Source organism: Manihot esculenta, chromosome 10 (genome assembly GCF_001659605.2).
Source record: "Manihot esculenta cultivar AM560-2 chromosome 10, M.esculenta_v8, whole genome shotgun sequence".
Taxonomy (NCBI): domain Eukaryota; kingdom Viridiplantae; phylum Streptophyta; class Magnoliopsida; order Malpighiales; family Euphorbiaceae; genus Manihot; species Manihot esculenta.
In genome coordinates, this window is record NC_035170.2 from 6365988 (window position 1) to 6384699 (window position 18712).

Below are 18712 nucleotides of genomic sequence, written 5' to 3' on the forward strand. Positions count from 1 at the left end.
ACTATACTCAATGCTGAGAAAAACATTAATTATTCATCTAATTTGATATTTATAATAGTTAATACTTGAAAGGTTTCGTAATAATCTTTTATTCCTTACGTAACACAATAATCACTTAAAGTAATTCATGAGCTGTAACTATAAGATAGGGTCATATGGCAAGAGTTTAATGTGTTGATATATAGTTCCATTTGTAGAAAAAAAAATTTAGATACTATAGTACACAATTTTTCATTAAGACTTGTCCTCTCCTGAAGAGCATGAGTCTTCACATAAAGTTACCGTTAGCAGACACAATCCTGATCAATTAGTTGTGGAATCTCCTATCAATTAACCAACACAAAGCGAATTTTCAGGAAATGCTATAATTAACTCCATCTTATTACAGTATAAAAATTAATGATCGCAGAAATAAAAGTATGCAATTTTTACATAATTACTCTTAAGTTCTAAGCAATTTCTTATACTTACCCTCTTCTTCAACTTACTTATTTGAGTATCGGAGTGGCTGTTATAGGTACTAACCACCTCACATTCTTTTTCTTATAGGATTGACCAATCACCAGTATAGCTTTATTTCGGCCACATTGTTTAGTTCTGTTGCTGGAAAATCCATTAAAATCTCTCTAATTTATTTGCATTAAAACTGGTCTATTATTCTCTTTCTCGTAAAAAAAATCTCTCTTTTCTGTTTTTCAAAATTGCCGACAATTCACGAACTGTTGCTAAGGTTGCTACCAATGAAGGTGCTATCATTTCTTTTACTCCTGGCAATGGACAAAACACACCCTTTATGGTCAATGAAGCAGATCTCAACAATCTGAACAATGACCAAATGTTCCAATACATCAAAAGGTTGCAGGATACTCTCAAGTAATACAAAGCTTAGAGGGAGGCACCATTCATGGCTCTCAGGTAAAGGGAGGAAACTTCCGTTGATAACCCAAGAGCTCGGACAGAGGCGATTCAGATGCGATCCAAAGGGAAAGTCGAGTTTGAGGAAGAAGAGTCCTCAGACGATGCTCCGAAGGATGTCGACTGGAAGTTGGTACGGGTTGTTCAAAGGTACCAGAAGGAGCAGGAAGAAGACTATGACATGGATAATGTCTCACCTCTTTCAGAAGAGATCTTGGCAAAGACTTTCCTTGCTAAGTTCAAACTCCTGAGTTTGGACAAATATGATGGGACAGCAGATCCTAGGAGTTACCTGGCAATCTTTAGGACGACCATATATCTTCAGGATATCAATGACTCTGTGTTGTGCCGAGTGTTCCCGTCAACATTCACAGGTTTGGCTTAGAAATGATACCAATATCTAAGCCAAGATTTAGTTTAAAACATTACACAATTCGCTATGTTATTTAAATTCAAGTTTATTACTTGTATATCTCCTAAAAAGCTCTCCTCTAACTTATGCAAGATTTGCCAATGAGAGGGCGAGTCTTTGAGGAGCTTTATCTCACGGCTTAATATAGAAGCAATACAGGTGGAATAATTAAATCATGAGATAGCATTTGAAGCCCTGAAGAAAGGGTTTCTAATCAAAAACTCAGTTTCTACGTACCAACAACTAATGGACAAGGCCCAGAAGTACATCAGATTGGATGAAGAAGACTGAACATTGAGAGAGAACAAAAGGACGATTCAAAAGCAAAATCAAAAGACACAGAGGCGAGAATATGAAGGAGACCATAGAAGTTACTCAGTCTCCTGAAGGAGGGATGACCAAAGTAAGTATAAGAATTATACTCTATTGAATAACTCACGTACACACATTCTAATATGGATCAGAAAGAATGACAAGGAAGTCAGATAGCCTCCTAAGCTCAATCCAGAGAGATCCGAAAGGCGAGACATAACCAAATACTATCGTTTTTATGAAAATCACGGACATACAACGGAGGAGTGTCGTTAGTTGAAAGACGAGATCGAGAGACTAATAAGGGACACCACACTTTGAACATTTTCTAAAAATATTAGAGAAGAGAGGAGGTCCGAACCTGAGGTAATAACTCATGAAACTCCTCCGAACAGTGAACTTGTAGGGGTTATATATGTAATTGCAGGAGAACCCAACAATGGTAAGGAAAAAAAACAAGCGCGTTGCAGAAGACATTCTATAGATCGAGTAGGAACCATGGGCCAAACAAGAAGTAAGGTTAGAACTTGCAGATTAAGCAACATAATTTTTTCAAAATGACCCATTGGTTGTCAACATCTATCTAAACAGGTACAAGGTGAGGCGAGTTTTAGTGGATACAGGTAGTTCTGTAAATCTCCTCACCTTAAAGGTTTTTAATAAGTTGGACTTAAATAAAAATAATCTTGTTCAAGTCTTCTATCCATTAGTAGGATTAGGAGATAAAACCGTGGCAGTACTTGGTACCATCAGCCTCCCCCTTGTTCTGGGTGAGGGGTGATGAGAAGAATGAGCAGGAATTGTATGCGGAGTTTGTGGTGGTAGATATCCCGCTTGTGTACAATGTGATACTTAGTCACCCAGTTCTAAAATATCATGGTATAATTATTAACATGGGTGTTATGTGTCTTAAGCTACCAGCTCCAGGGGGATTAGTTGTAGTCCGAGAAAATCAGAAGTCGACCCAAGAATATTACAAACACTCTACAAAAAGTCTTGAAAAAGCGATGATGCCCATTAAATTACTAGAGAAGCCTAAATCCCGCATAAAACCAAAGCCAGCAGACCTAATAGAAGAGATCGAATTAGGTAAGGATCGAAAGGTATGGTTTGGTACTATGTTAACTAATGAACCAAGAAATCATTTAATAGAATTACTAAGATGTAGAATGGCCAATTTTGCCTGATCTCCAAAAGCTGTGACAGAGGTGGATCTGACTCTCCAATGTCCCTATTTAAAAAATCGATATTTTACTTTTATAAAAAGATTGAAAAAAATACTAATGAATGTTAAATTAAGTGGTTCAACACTTTTTTTTTTAAATAAGATTAAAAGTTCAATACTTATATAAATATTCGCTCAGAGCACTTTATACTACTATTTCATTGTAGTCTACTAAATACCTGAATTAAAACAGTTAGTGTTCAAAATTTTATTGATTGATTCTAAATTTTCATAAACAGATAATTTTTTTTTTAATTTTATTAATTTATAAAAATTTAAAGCATAATCAACAAAAATTAGAATACAATAAGATATATTTGATAGCATATAATTAGATTTGGGATAGATTCAATTTTAAAAATTAGTATGCATAATATGTTGAAATCCGATTCACATTTGAAAATTAATATTTATGTATAATAAATACCAATTATTTGAATCCATTTATATAAATAATTTATCAATTATCTAAATCTGTTTATATAAATAATTAATTTAATATATATTATGTATTTTTTGTGCTACTCTACAGAGCTTATCGCCCTAAATTTTACAGTCTTGCTTGGACTTTTTGAAAAGTAAGCTTAGAAGTATTAAAATAACCTCCATCAACATCTTTGAAAGTAAATAAAGAAAGATAAACTCTTGACTTAAATAGACTTTTCTCTTTACTTCTAAGATAGACGTAGTTGCTCCGGTGAATAAGCCGAGCTCTCTATATCACCAGCGACTTTTAGAAGAGGGAAAGATCCCTCTGAAATGCAGTCATGATGAACTATATTATTCCACTAGATGCAGTTGGATTGAATTTGTCATAACATTGAGATTCTTTAGTTTCTCTCATTTATAATTTTTTTTTTTTGTATTTTATTTAAAAATTAGAATTGAATTTCTTTGAAAAAATATTTATTTTTTAAAATAAAAATTAATCAGTAAAACAATATTTTTACACAAAATTTTAATTAAAATATGTAAAATTAAACGAGTTTAATTATTATCCAATATTAATAATTAAGTTTGAAATAATTTTAAATAATTTTAAATAAATTTTAATTAAATTTTTTAAAAAATCAAATATTAATAAATTAATCGAGTTCAAATCATGTGAATTTAGGTATTCTTAACCGTTTACATCCTAGTGTTAATTCGAAAGACGCGAATGGTCCACTAAAGTGGACACCACTTCAACCATCTTCTACTAGATGGTTCTAATCTATTGCTTCCCTCTAGGATATTGTTATTAGGGGAGAGGAGTCCATTGATTTCGGTTTATCAATTCGGTTAATTAAAATATTTTGATTTAGTTAATATTTTTTAAATTATTCGATTTTTGATTCGATTCAAATGTATTAAATAATTGACTAATCAAATTAATCGACTTTACTATATATTATTATACTAATCCTTATTCAATCCAATCAACAGTTCAAATTCAACTTTTTTTTCTTCTCCTCCCTTATCCAATGCAATCAGTACAATTGATAATTCAGATTCAAAACGTATTAAATTTAGAAATTTTAATTTTGATATAATCGAATTAAATCAAATCGAACAAATTTTATTGGTTTAATTTGATTCGATTATATCTTAATAATTTATTTAGTTCGATTTTTAATATTTTTAAATTTTAATTTTTAATTTTTTTTATTGAGTTCAATTCGAAACTGAACCAACCAATTATACAGATCTAATCATTATTTCTCCTTAATTTGAAAAACAAAAAAAAGTATAAGTCAGTTCGTGGTGGAAATTTTATGGTTTGGCCTTTCCAGCAAAAGCATGCAGAGGTAGATGGCTTAGAATAATTGATTTAGTTTTTTTTTTTTTTTTTTTTTTTTTTTTTTTTTTTTTTATGGAAATGGAGATAAAGATTAGAGATTGGAGAGTAGAATATGAGATCTCACAGATTTAATTAGATTAAAATAAAATATGAATGTAATAATTGATTTAGCCTTTAAATTTAAAAATATAATTATTATCTTCAATTATATTATTAAATTTTAAAATTATATGGTTAAGATTTTAAATTTAAATTTAGATCGTTTATAAACTTATTTAATTTTCCAGTTACATGTTATGTATTTAAATGGTATGTATATCAATAAAATATATATGTCAATTGTGTATTGAGTATTTTATTTTTCTCTCTTCTAAAAAATGGTAACAGAGCAATTTTTTTAAAAAATTATATAAATAAAAAAATCAAGTCAAATTCAAAAGCACAAAATTTTCTATTAACATTCAAGATCAAGAGAAGAGAATTTCTCATTCATATTCAATGCAAGGAGAAAGATTTCTCTACTGACGAAAAATTTCTCCATTCACAACCATATTCAAGTTTATATTCACATTAAGAGCGGGTGAAAACACTGTTCACAATAATAAAATTTTGCAGTTTTTATACCTAAAAAGAGTGTTAGAATAATTGATTTAGACTGTAAATCACATAATTAAGTTTTAAAATTATATTGTTAAGATTTTAAATTTAAATTTAGATTTTAAGCTAATTGAAAAGTGATTATTGCTAGCATTTCTCTTGACTAAATTAAACATTTTAGTAAGCAACAATATGAAATTTAACATTAAGCCATCTAAAAGCGATTAGCAAATTAATACTTCAACGGGTTAAGAATTTGTCTACTTTACGTTATAGAATTTTCATTTCACTTATAAGTTAAATTTGGATCTCATCAATTTAATATTATAATAGACCAGTTTTATCAGAAGATGGTGAGATAAAAAAAAAAAAAAAATTCTACTTTGATAGTTAAAGTCATGAGAATGAGTTTACAAATTTTAATATTCATTTGATAGAGAATTACACGAATTATATATGTAAGATGAGGCTTGTCAAAGTTAAAAGAGGTCAAGAATATCTTGCCAACCAGATAGTATTCCTAGAGAATTATGGAAATGCCTTGAGGATTTTACAAGTTTTTTAATGATGTATTAAGCAAATTATTTACACGCGAAAAGATTAAATTTGTATCGTTTGTGAAATATACGACAAGAATAAAAAATTATCAAATTTCATCTTTCGATTTAAATTTATCAAAATTATCATTAAAATACTACATAACTCGCACTCTAAAATTTTAATAAATAAATACCTAATTTAATATTGTAACGACAATTCAAGGATAAATTTAACAAAAGATAAAAATTGATATTTTTAATACCATGATATAATTTAAAAATAAATTTAGTCTTTTAATCTTATTTATATAAGCATTCATTTTTGTCGATGAAAATAATAAATAATTAGCTTTTATTAGAATTTCGAGAAGAACACTTGATAGAGTGAAAGATAAATTCTACAGAATTGTGGTTAGAGCAGTTATATTTCAATGCATAACATACTTCCAAGAGATAAGTACAACAAAAATATGTGTGTTAAAATGAAGTATTTGTTTTATGATAATGAATCAAACTATGAATCCCTAAATTTGATGAAGAGAGTTCATATAGCACACAGATTGAAATTTAATTAATACACGTTTTAAAATTTAATAAAATATTTACTATTTCATAGAATATTCCACAGTTAAAAAATAAAACTAACAAAAAGAAAATTGCTCAACATAAAATTGCTATAGCTATTTTTATTCAACATATGACTTCATTGAGATTTATTACACTTGCAAAAATTTAGCATGCATTTATGGATATAACATTTCATTACATCTTTATATGTAGACTGGTGTACCTTATCTTTTTCAATTTACTCATCATCATCAGGAAGAGTTTTCAGAAACTCTCGTATTTTCGACCGTTCATCCGTTGTTAGATCTGGATCATCACCGGTCAACCTCTCGCGAACCGCTGCGCTGATGCCCTCAGTACTCTCATTCAGAACCTGGTTGAACAGTAGAAGAGAGCAGAGAATTTTATTATATAATGCTTATGCCTGACAATGCAACAAATATAAAGCATTCAACTTGGGCTGTTTCATTAATCAAAAGGACTTTTTGGCATCTGCAACTCTTGCCAAAATCCATGTTGCAAAAGGTGGGAAAGATTCCAGCATGCAGAGAGTTCCAAATTTCAAAACTTAAAACTATGTGAAGTTGATGGTTCAAAATTGGCAAACTGCCCAATTTATTGGCACATTAATGCATAATTTCACCCCTCTACTTGTTGGGGAAGTTCAGTATAGGGAGCCGAATTTTACTTGAATATAATTGTTGACGTGCCCATCTTTGTTGGGAGCAGTAAACAGCTCATGTTCGTTAATCGTCCATTCACCATCAATAATGTATTTGTACTCATAGCGTCCTTCCTGTTGAACCACAAGCCAAAATAGTAATTCAACTTAAACTGCAAATATTATTTGAATATCCAATTCTGTAACTGGTCAGCCATACAGCAGAAATGGCATCTCGAGACTCCAAACTAAATCCTAGTACTAGGTTGCTTACTTTTTCAAGAAGTTAGCTCTATGTTTCTAGAAACACGTAGCATAATTGAACAATCCAATTGTTCGTGCTATGGGCTTGTGCCAGTGCACAATTGAAAATGCAGTCTTTCGGTAACATGTTGATAATAATATTGCCTATTGTAAACCAAACATAAACATAGAAAAAATAGACTAGAAAGAAACAAAAGTTAATATAGAAGAATACGGAACCATTCTTTAGAGTAGCAGATTCGAAACGATAAAGGCAAAGTGCAACCAAAGAATACAAGAGAAAATAATGAAATGTAATGACAATTCACACTTAAGAATTTGCACCTTTCAAATGCAGTATACTGGTTTAAAAGAAATCGAGGAAAGGTGAAAGAATACTCACCAGCAATTCCCTTTCCAGAGTCCACAAACCCTCTTCCTCATTCAAATTTAAAGGAATTCTCTGGCAAAAAAAAAGGAAGCATGATCTGACGTGTCCACAAATATTAACTAGTAAACAAAAATCAAACTTGTGTAATATACTGGACAATGCTTAAAACACAGTGTCACTTTTTTCCACTTTTTATTCAGGAGGACTAAATGCAGGTCCAAACCAACAGCTAAATCCTTGCACAATAAAGGAGGCATTTTCACCCATGAAGCTAACTTGAATGGATTAAATAGGAGTCTGTTATGAGCTCATATAGGTTTAAGTTTCCCAATTACAAAAAATGTGGCAAACTAAGCATCTAACAGTCTTCTTCAGCTTCGAGAGAAAAAAGATAGAAAAGAAGTACCAATAGGCATTAGCTTGTGCAGCTGACACCAGACCCAGCCAAACATTATTTGAACCAGACTGGAGCCAGCTTATCTGATTCTGGGCCAAAACTAAACTTTTCCCTTCTAAGAAAACAATTTTGTTTTAAAGAAAAATGATATTTTGACTGTTAGATTTTATCAAAATCAAAGCGAATTGGAAAGAAAATCCTTCAGTCCTATTCTACTCCCCCGTAGCCCTGAAACTGGAACTGCTGGTTCCAGCCTAGAACTGGACCATGGCCAGTCCTAGCGGACACCTTGACCTGGAGATTTCAAATATTTAAATGTAAAGGCCACTAATGTGTGCTTAACTGCTTTTTTATCAAATGAAAGTGAACCTTTACATTCATTTCATGCCCACATGCAAATCTCATTGCGCAGTCACAGCCAAGAAAATGCTCAGGGCATCTTCTCCATCACTCTTGTTCATAAATTACCTTTCCAACTAGTTAGACAGGAAGCAATAATTTTTTTTCTTTCTTCACCTTTGAACTAGAGCAACCATACCACTTGCTTGAACAAGGAGAATTTCAGGTTTTCTTACAAGGAGCATTTAAGAAGCATGCAGGATTTGTTTTAAAGTAGCATTCACCTTATATCATGTTTCTAAGTTATCAAATATAAACTTATATAAACATACATAGAGATCACAAAAGAAATTGTTCACATATGCACGCGAGTGCGCACACACACACACGCGCAGACCCACACAAAACAGACATGTAACTGCAGAACACCAGGTGTATTCATATGGTTCATGAAGAGGTGATTTGTTAGCATCTTTCATGTCAAAACAGAGTCTCTGATATCCATACTTTATCAGTCGCAATCACTGTTCTAAATGCTACATTAAAGCATCCAGAGGGTGAGTTCATGCAGCAACATTACCTGGCCCCATCCAATATCAAGTCCAGAAATTTCCACTGTTGAGCAGTTGTCATCTTTCCATGTCAGTGTAACAAGCCCCTTCCTAAGACCTGTAAGCTTCACATAAGAAAATGCAACAAAGTAGTTTGTAATCGTACAAATTTCAAGACGGAAAGTATTACATCATTAAGCTTGCAATTCTTAGAATAGCAATTGAAACTATTTATTTATATAGGCCTCATACAACTGATCAATTAGTGAAATTATGGGTAGGAAATGCCACGTGGGCCTCCACAACTCCATTTTTCCATTGTTTCTTATTTCTTATACTTAAACCCTCACAAACTCGAGTAAGAACTCTGCACAAGTGAACAACAAAAAAATAAAACGGACAAACAGAAAACAACATAAATAGTACTTTGGGAGGAAAAAAGAAGAGTTACTATAAAAAATTATTTACTGAAATACCTTTAAAATGCAGCCATCATTTTTTTTTGGAAAAGAGAATTTGAAAAAATAAATAAATAAATAAAAGAACAGTTTTTCTATTTTCTATATGACGGAATATCCATTTGTCCCAAGAAAATAAATTTTTCCAAAAGGAACTTGCTAAAGCAACAGGCAACATCATCTTTTGCTAAACATTTTCCTTAAGTGCTTTCATACACCTGAAAAGAATTGACAATTAAATTAGAATTAGAGCATGCAGAAATGCAGAATACAATTGCTTGACTACTGTATCATGTAGAAATACCTTTCCACCTCAGTGCCACTGAAAGTTAAACAGCCAGAGAAAATGAATAAAAGTATAAAAACCATCAAGAGAATTACAAATTATGAAATTTAGCATTAAATTTTGAAAATGACACATGGTAAAATGATGATATATTACATGTGTAACCTATAAAACCTAGCTGCAATCTAGAAATGCAGACTGTTTTGGACTTCCAAGTACAATATGTGCAGACTGCAGAAAAATGATGGAAAACAATCACATAGCTATATGGAATGCATAATGGTTTACGTTCTCCCAGAAAAATAATAACAAATGTAAACCATCCAAAGCAAAAAAGTGGAAGAATGATTTCAAAATATGTGGAAAGAAGATCCATTCTTATAATAAAAAGAAAAAGAGGAAATAACTCACTATATCAGCAGTGGCACTTTTTATAGCATCCATCTTAGGGAAGCATGAGCGCTTACTCTGCAAGAAAAGAAATAATGAGCTACCTTGAGGATGATAATCAGCTACTATGTAATATGTAATGTAATCCTCTTTCTCAGTCATCTAAAGGCTTGTTTGACTTAATTGAATAAAATTTAGCATTTTTATTTACATTTTATCCTAAAAATTTTAATTACTATAAGTAGCACAATATCAATAGCCAAACATTGTTTTTCCAGTTCTAGACTTTCTAAATTCTTCTATGTTAACTATTTTATCTGTATATCTATTTTAAAATTGAAATGTCGTATGTTAAATAATCATTAAATCACTCGATTCCCATGGAGTCTCCAAGTCTCATATCCTTGGGAGGAAGGGAAAATGAGTGATTCACCATTTGGAGAAAATTACATTCTCATTTCAATATATTTTGTGCTAAACTGATGTCAGAAATCAAAATCACCCATTCCCATTCCAACTCTAGCCCTAATTTTTTCATGAATTAAATGGCTCCTTTGTCCTCTTTCTTCCTCATTAACTCCAAAAATACCAAATTGCAAATAGATGATTTGGCCTTGAGTATGGCTATGTAAGTAATGGTATCCATCATGTGCCATGTACATCATCTATTTGTAATCGAGCAATCGAGCAATAGTCTACAATATAACTCCAAATTTATAACAGGGGACTTGCATTCTCATTTCACTTTATTTTTTGCTAAACTAATGTTAGGAATCAGAAGCACCGATTCCAATTCCAGCTCTAGCCCCATTTTTCATGAATTGAATGGCTTCTCTCTCCTCTTCCTCTCTCATTAACTCCAAAAGTACCAAATTGCACATAGAAGATTAGGCATTGAATGTGGCAGTATAAATAATGGCCTCCATCATGTGCCATCTCTTTTGCACATACAAAATGCAATCTAGCAATAGTCTATGATATAACTCCAAATTCATAACAGGGGCAAAATGTAATACCAGTCTCTCAATTAATAAACTAGAAAAGTAGAAGGGATTTAACTGTTACATAAACTGCCCATCAACAAAGTTGGACCAAATTTGAGATAAAAAAGATTTCAGACTGTTCCACAATAATTTACCTCGTATTGCACATTCAGATATACAACCAAAACTAGTTATGACTGAATATACAACTTCATGAACTGGACCCACAAAACTTCTTTAAGTTGTTACACTAAATTCATCTGCTTCTGAGCAACATTTAATTTTAGAACATATGCAGGGACCTATTGCGATCATTTAGAAGCCATGTCAATGCATATAATATTCATTTATGCTTCAAGGTTAAAGGAAAGAAATTAGAAGTTACCAGAAGCAAATCATGAGCTTCACCGAGTTTGTAGCCCTGAACCCAAAACATGTATGCCATCTGTGATTCATAACAAGGAAAATTCACTATTAAAGGGAGACTAATCAGTCATCATCATGAAAAAGCTAGAACATGTGAAAGCTCAACCATATAGGCACATAATGGATAGTCCAAAATAATCCTCATAAGAAAAGCATGTATATACCAAAGAAATCAACATCAACGGTCAGATTCATTCTTCTTATTTTCAAAGCTACTCACTTTCCTGTCACTCCATTCATCTCATTTCCAAAGTTTCATTATGCAGTAGACCAGTTAGCTGATGTAGTGATGTATAACATGATGGTTTACTGTTGGATTTTAATTGCAGAAACTCCCCAGCAAGTACTATAATTCCTTTTCTAAATGTTTTCCTGCATGTAAATTCATGCCCTTGAATGGATCTGGGAGCTCAATTTTCACCATTTCATAGAAACTCACATATTTCGTCCAAGAATAAACCTCTAGTGTATGTGTGGCATCCAAGGAACTATAACCAGGTGTACTAGTTACACAAATTTCAAGTGATAAATTACCTATTACCCGCCTTCTGATGAGAAACTTATAGTTGATGACTTAATCTCCTACCAACAAACGCCAAATTAGGCACACACTCATAGCAAGATTTGGATAAAGTTTGTTGTAGTTTATTATGCTGCTCTTAAACTATTTTCACTAATGCTTCATGACTTTCTGCAGAAACTTCTACCTACAAACATGGACAGTTACTCTTAGTAATCAGTTTCCCACTTGTACTTTCTTCTCATAGTTTAGGAAATGAGCAACAATAAAGCAAGAAATCTGGAGTTTGAGTTGCACTGTGGAAAATTACAACTGAGGAAAATGAAACAACTTGCTTAAAACTCTATTGCTCTCCAAAATGAGAACATGAGAAAATTTTCAGTAGGAACATGCAGAAAAAACACAACTCGGGCCAAGATTTCTTTGACTTCTTAATGCATAATAGAGATTAGAGATCAAAAAGAGGGAAAACAAAAAGAACAAATAGCAACAAAGAATAAGATGCTGGCTAAAAAGAAAACTTAGATGGAACAAAACAAGAACATATTTTAGAAATAGGATTGGAATGCATACTGCAACAGCAGGAGCTCTTCCTAGCCCAGCAGTGCAATGTATATATGTCACACCTCCATTTCGGTTTACAGCTCTATATAATTTACAGACCACTGCTGGAAGCCGTATCCGTAAATCAAATGCATCAAAGTCCCTGTTATGTCAAATATTAGGTATTTATCATGCAAAAAATTGCACCATACAGATTTAATATTCATGCAAATATCATAATTGTTGATGTTGAACTAGAACCAGTAGAGAAACACATAAAAGGATGAGAAGGAATGGAACAAACTCTTAGATAAACTTATTAATTCTTTTTATTATACTTAATTACCAATCATCAAAAATAGGCTAAAGAATACCTAGAAGATATGGGTATGTGTAGTAAAATAACTAATCCTACTACTATTAGGTTTAGGAATCCTTAAGCAAGAAAACCCTAATCAAAATACTAATTAGGCATTCAAATAAACACAAAGTTACAAAAATACTAAACCTAATAGAACTCTATAAATGCTCCGAAATCATAATAGAATTCCTAAACAATATAAATCTAAACTTCTTATAATGAATATAATTCCTTGGTTGAGTCTTCTCCTAATATTGCATCAACTATGCTCATTACCATCATATTAAATGAATTGAGTAAAATTTCAACTGAACAAAAGAAAATTTTAACAGAATAACCTCTGACCATAATAAGGGAACACTACTTGAATTGGAAATCAATGAACACTATAGATAAAGTCCAAAAAAGTGGATAATAATTGAAATTGGGAACTGGAATCCCAAAATGTGGAAAGGATTGAATAATGAATAAGGAAAAAAAAATTGGAAATTGATGAAAAAAACTTTGTCTATCATCTCCAAATTTTTTTAGTGTAAAAGCTGAACTATACCAAGCAGCTAACCATTTTGTAGTTACCAGCTTTTTCTTTACTTATTTCTTATGTTCTCTCAAATTATTGCTGAAGAATAAAAGTAGAATTTCATAGTAGGAATGAAAGCCACTGCTATACTATGAGTTATAACTCACCTTATTTCTGCACGTAGATGCTGAATATCACCACATTTCTGGGCATACTCATGAATGGCACTGATATCTACCCCGAAATATCTTTAAATAGTAGTAAAGGAAAGGAATTACAGTGCATTTCATATCCTAAAACTTCTTGGACCTCAAATGCTCAAGAGTTGCATATCAATCAAATGGAGAAAATATAAAAGAATACAAGCAATAAAACTTTAGCTTTTTTCCTTTTTTTTTAAAGATCAAATCATAAACAAATGGAAACTAAAGGGAGTTATTAGGATACTCCAAGTCTGGGTCCTGTTGCAAGCAGAATATTGTTTTCACTCCTATTTCTCGAAGCTTGTCAACATCTTCAGGAGTCTGGCAATTTGAAAATAAAAATAAGAAAAAAAGATAGCTATAATTGGCAACAATTCACAAGGAATAAAAAACGTGCTTTACAATTTAGCTAAAGAATGAGAATCACCTGTAGGCATGATCCTACAATCAAATCTGGACAAATGAAGTTGAAGTTCATTCCTAGTTCATGCCTATAGGTCAAAACTGTACTAGAATGCAACAAAAAAATGATTAGCAGCCCTTACAGGAAAAAATAAATAAATATAATACATCATGAATAAGGTTAAGTCTTCAACAGCATGCTTATCAAGTTAATCAATCTGTTGACAACAAAAAACTATGAAGGCCAGAACACAATCACCCCATCAGGTAATTAGATTTCTTTGATTAGAGTGAAGATTAGACTCAGTACCCATTTAAAAAACTCAGATTCAAGCCCTTGAAATAAAAACTTGCCCGATATACCGATTCCTCATGCTTAAATAGGATCACAGCATTTCTGACTTACCAGCACCCATAGCTTCTGTCATATTATGACTGTATATCTCAGACTTTCCCTTGTCCTCCTCCACATCTGCACCACTTGTGTCAGCACTAGATGCAGGACCAGAAATCGCCTACAAGCAACAAAATCAAATAATCTTGTATCCAAAAAAGGTTCAAACTGAATAAAGAAGAAACGTCAAATAACATATTGAAACAAAATTCCCTTTAATCCCTTAAGTACCCTAAGTTAGGAACAAAAACACTATTGTATGGTAATGTAGGATTGCCAATTACTATAGAAGCTGCATTAGTATGCAATGATGTTGATTATCATTTCTTTTTAGTCACCCCTTCACATTTTTACAAAAAGTTGCAAATAAATTGATCCATACAACGTGAGAGTAAGTGCATATCACCCTTCAATCTTCAATTATATAACAGGTTACTTGCAGGGATTAAGTTATTCCAGCATTTGAAATTTGGAGTAAATAGGATGAAGACAAAATGGAGATGGTAAAGTGAGCTTTTGTGTAAAGGTGAGGGGGCAGCCTTTATTTTTTAGCAAAACAAAGGCCAGGATAGATTTTTTCCCTTCTGAAGTTTTGGATCAGCCTTGCACAAATAAAATTTTAAATGCCTGAAATGTTGAAGCTTTTGGAATAAATAACGAACTGGGTTAATTATGATGGACGATTAAGAGAGCACGACAAAGTAGACAGATAGTTCAGAAATATTTTGTACAAAATAATAAATTAAGAAATTGTGAGATAGGATAGGACAAGCACAGTAAAGAATATTCCACAAAATATAATATCTTGTCCTATTCAAAAAGCAAAAGGAAAGGCTTGCATGATATTTCCTGAAACATGAAGAAAAATCAGAGTCTCAATAGTAGCAAATCTATTTTTTACCAACGAATCTTATCTTAAAAAGAGAAAAGGAAGAGCAAAGGCCCAACAAGATCAGTATCGAATCTGCAGATTCTTAAGCTACTACCTTTACAGCCATGTTTCGATGTAGATCACTAAAATTGATCACCCCCTGCATCAAATCATGGAATAAAACTTTACATAAAGCTAAATGAAATTGCATTTATGCACAAAGAAACTACATATGAATTATAGTATGAGAGAATCACCATCATATTAACCGAAAGTGAAGAAGCATGCTTTCTCTGGTGGTATTTGAAGCCTTGCAAAGGCAACACAGAGGATCTGCAGTTCCATTATATACATATATATAAACTCACTGTGAATCAAATCTTCAGGAAAAAATCAATGGAAGAAAGGAAGAAGATTTAGAGGATATGAGAAGAACCTTGGAAGATAGTGAAGGCAAATCATCTGAGAAAGAGAGAGCTAGAGAAATACAGAGAAAAAAAATCTAGGAGGGAGAGCAGCGAATGTAGACTGGTACTTTTGAAATGATTTTTATTTATGAAAAACAAAATTGGATATTTATATAGCTTGGTTGGATTTGTAAAAGGGATCGCCTTTTGGCAAGATTCTCGAAAATGCCATCGTTTTCGTCCCGGGGGGGTGGTGGGACAGGCACTGTTTTCTATTTACTATAAGTAGGGCCGCAGCACGGGATAGTTAAATTTGAGTACGTGAAATTCGGATCTGAAGTCAACCCGATTAAATAAAGTAGTTGGACGATGTTTTTTTATTTAATTTTCATTTTTTAATCTATTCGATTTAAAATTACATCTAATTAAATAAATTAAAAATTAAAATTTTAATATTTATAAAAATTAAATTAAATTAATTTTTATTAAAAATCAAATCAAATCGATTTAATTCGATTCAATTTAATCGATTTAAATTTTTAATAATTTTTTTACATTTTATTTTTAGTATTTTAAAATTTAATTAAAATATTTTAACTTATGATTTAATCTTTTTATATTATTTTAAAATTTAATTAAAATATTTTAACTTATAATCTAATTTTTTTATATTATTGAAAATAATATATTATTATCACTAATCGGTTCGATTTAATTTTTTTAATTTTTTTATCAAAATCGAAATGAATTAAAATAACTGAAATTTTTAAAATTAAAAATCAAACTAAAATAAATAAAAAATCAAATTGAACTTTTAAATTAATTTAGTTTAATCGATTTTTCGATTTGAACCAAATACTGCTCGCTCGCTCAGAAAGTAAAAATTTTATTTGATTATCATATTTAAAATTTTAAATTTTAATAATAAAATCTTAATTTTTAAATTTATTAAAATTATAGCTAATTCTTAAAATTAATTATCTAATTTATACTTAATTACAATTATAATTAAAATTTTTAATTTGCATCCAATATTTTAAATTTATTATAATTATAATTGACTCTTAAAATAATTTTAATAAATTTTAAATTGATATACATATCATTTTACATATTATTTATTTACTCTCTTTAGATATTAGATAAATTTACATAATAATCTCTTATAGTTAATTAACACATAATTTTATTATTCTAATCTATAATTTATACTCTAAAATTTCTAAACTAAAACTATTTAAATTTAGAAATTTATTCAAAATAGATATTTTAAATTTTGTATTAGAAATTAGGATAATAAAAATAATAAGTTTTTTTTACAATATATAGATAATTAAAGTTAAGAGATTGATTATGTAGGTTTACTTAGTATTTTTTGAAAAAAAATAAAATTATAACATGTGTACTAATTAGAAAATAGGTAAAATTATTTTAAAAATCCACTATAATTGAAATAATTTTAAAATATTAAATATAAAATTAAAAATTTTAGTATAATTATAATTAAAGTAAATTTTAACTTTTTATATTTAATTAGATAAATAATTTTAAGAATTAATTATAACTATAATAAATTTAAAATTTAAAATTTTGTCATAGAGTTTTTTCTATAATTATAAGTAAATATAAAATTTTAGTTTTTTATTTATAATAAGTTTTTTAATAATGAGTTTTTTCTATAATTATAAGTAAATACAATATTTTTATAAGGGCACAATATTACAATTAACTTATAGATTATAAGTTTTTTATCACATGCAGTCATCATTAGTTTCCTACTTCCGTCACATGCAATCATCATTAGTTTCCTACTTCCGTCACCAGTCATTGTGTGTTATGAACAGTGGTATATGGCTTACGCCGGACGTGTGATTTTATCTTAACGACAATTACGGGTGTTTTGTTTTGCTTAGCTTTTTATTAGTTATTTGGTGGCTTTTATTAGATGTGATTGTATTTAACAGGGGTGAGCATTCGGTCGGTTCGGTTCAAAATCGAATCGAATCGAATAAACCAAAAATCAAAATTTTAGTGTTTATAAAAATCAAACCGAACTGATTTTGGTCAGAAACCGAATCGAATCGAACCGGTCTGATTCGATTTGATTCGATTCGATTTGATCGGTTTCGATTTTTAATAATTTTTTTATTTTTTACACTTTATTTTTAATATTTTAAAATTTAATTAAAATATTTTAATTTTAGTATGATTTAATTTATCTATATTATTGAAAAAACATATTATTATCATAATCGGTTCGGTTCGGTTTTTTCAGTTTTTTTTTATCAAAACCGAATCGAACCGAAATAATCGAAATTTCTGAAATTAAAAATCGAACCGAACCAAAATGTATAAAAAACCGAACTAAATTTTTAAATCGGTTCGATTCGATCAATTTTTTCGATTTGAACCGAATACTGCTCACCCCTATTGTAACCTACCCATATGCTCATTCAATTCCTAATTCAGACCATCATTAGTTGTTTTTAATAAATTTAATTGTTAACAAACTATTTAATACAACTTCATCTTTTTTTTCATTTTCACACTTAACTTTTTATGATACTCACGTCATTATATTTTGTACTTCATTAAACATTTTGCTAGATTTGGCAAGATTTTATTGTATTTATTAGTTTTCCTTATAGATCCGATTTTATGAGGTTTGATTTTGCCTATAAATAGCAAGCAATGCTTTGTTTGCATGGTTGTTTCTAAGGTTGTTTTTGTATATTCATATTGCTTTTTTTTCGTCTTTCCAATGTTCCCTTGATTATTTGATTTGAAATGCTTATTGATTTTTTATTTTTGCTATGCATTTTATCTTTCTGGTATGGTGCTTAATTGGTAATACATCTCCTCATGTTTTATTATTTTTTTTTACTATTTTGTTTGTTTTTAGGAACATGTCCATTTATAAAGAAAGAGAGTATTGACAAGTAATTTGTGTCATTTAAAATAGGGAAAATTACTTTTTAGTCCCTGAAATTTAACGTAATTAACACTTCTGTCCCTCTAT

The 18712-nt window shown here is 30.4% G+C and overlaps 1 protein-coding gene across 3 annotated transcripts; it reads right to left on the reverse strand.

Moving 5' to 3' along the window:
• Positions 1-6436: 6436 nt before the first annotated feature.
• Positions 6437-15837, reverse strand: LOC110625213 (phosphoglucan phosphatase DSP4, amyloplastic). Of its 3 annotated transcripts, XM_021770800.2 has the most exons (14): positions 15723-15837; positions 15544-15619; positions 15402-15446; positions 14428-14536; positions 14047-14123; positions 13864-13940; positions 13584-13664; positions 12566-12698; positions 11432-11491; positions 10085-10141; positions 8959-9054; positions 7655-7714; positions 7036-7143; positions 6437-6720 (listed from the first exon to the last, which is right to left on the reverse strand). In XM_021770800.2, the coding sequence occupies exons 1-14, from the start codon at positions 15746-15748 to the stop codon at positions 6586-6588; spliced, it is 1140 nt and encodes a 379-aa protein (XP_021626492.1). In that variant the 5' UTR covers positions 15749-15837; the 3' UTR covers positions 6437-6585. The 3 variants fall into 3 exon arrangements, with proteins under 3 accessions (XP_021626492.1, XP_043817080.1, XP_043817081.1); XM_043961145.1 differs by lacking the exons at positions 15402-15446; positions 15544-15619; positions 15723-15837 and adding an exon at positions 14822-15336; XM_043961146.1 differs by lacking the exons at positions 15402-15446; positions 15544-15619; positions 15723-15837 and having other exon boundaries at positions 14047-14128; positions 14428-14500.
• Positions 15838-18712: the final 2875 nt, after the last annotated feature.

Coding starts and splice junctions, on each gene's coding strand:
- LOC110625213 (XM_021770800.2), bottom strand. CDS start 15,748: ATGATTTGCCTTCACTATCTTCCAAG. Junction 11,492..12,565: donor GAAGAGCTCCTGCTGTTGCA/GTATGCATTCCA, acceptor TATGAATCACAG/ATGGCATACATGTTTTGGGT. Junction 6,721..7,035: donor ACGTCAACAATTATATTCAA/GTAAAATTCGGC, acceptor CTGTTCAACCAG/GTTCTGAATGAGAGTACTGA.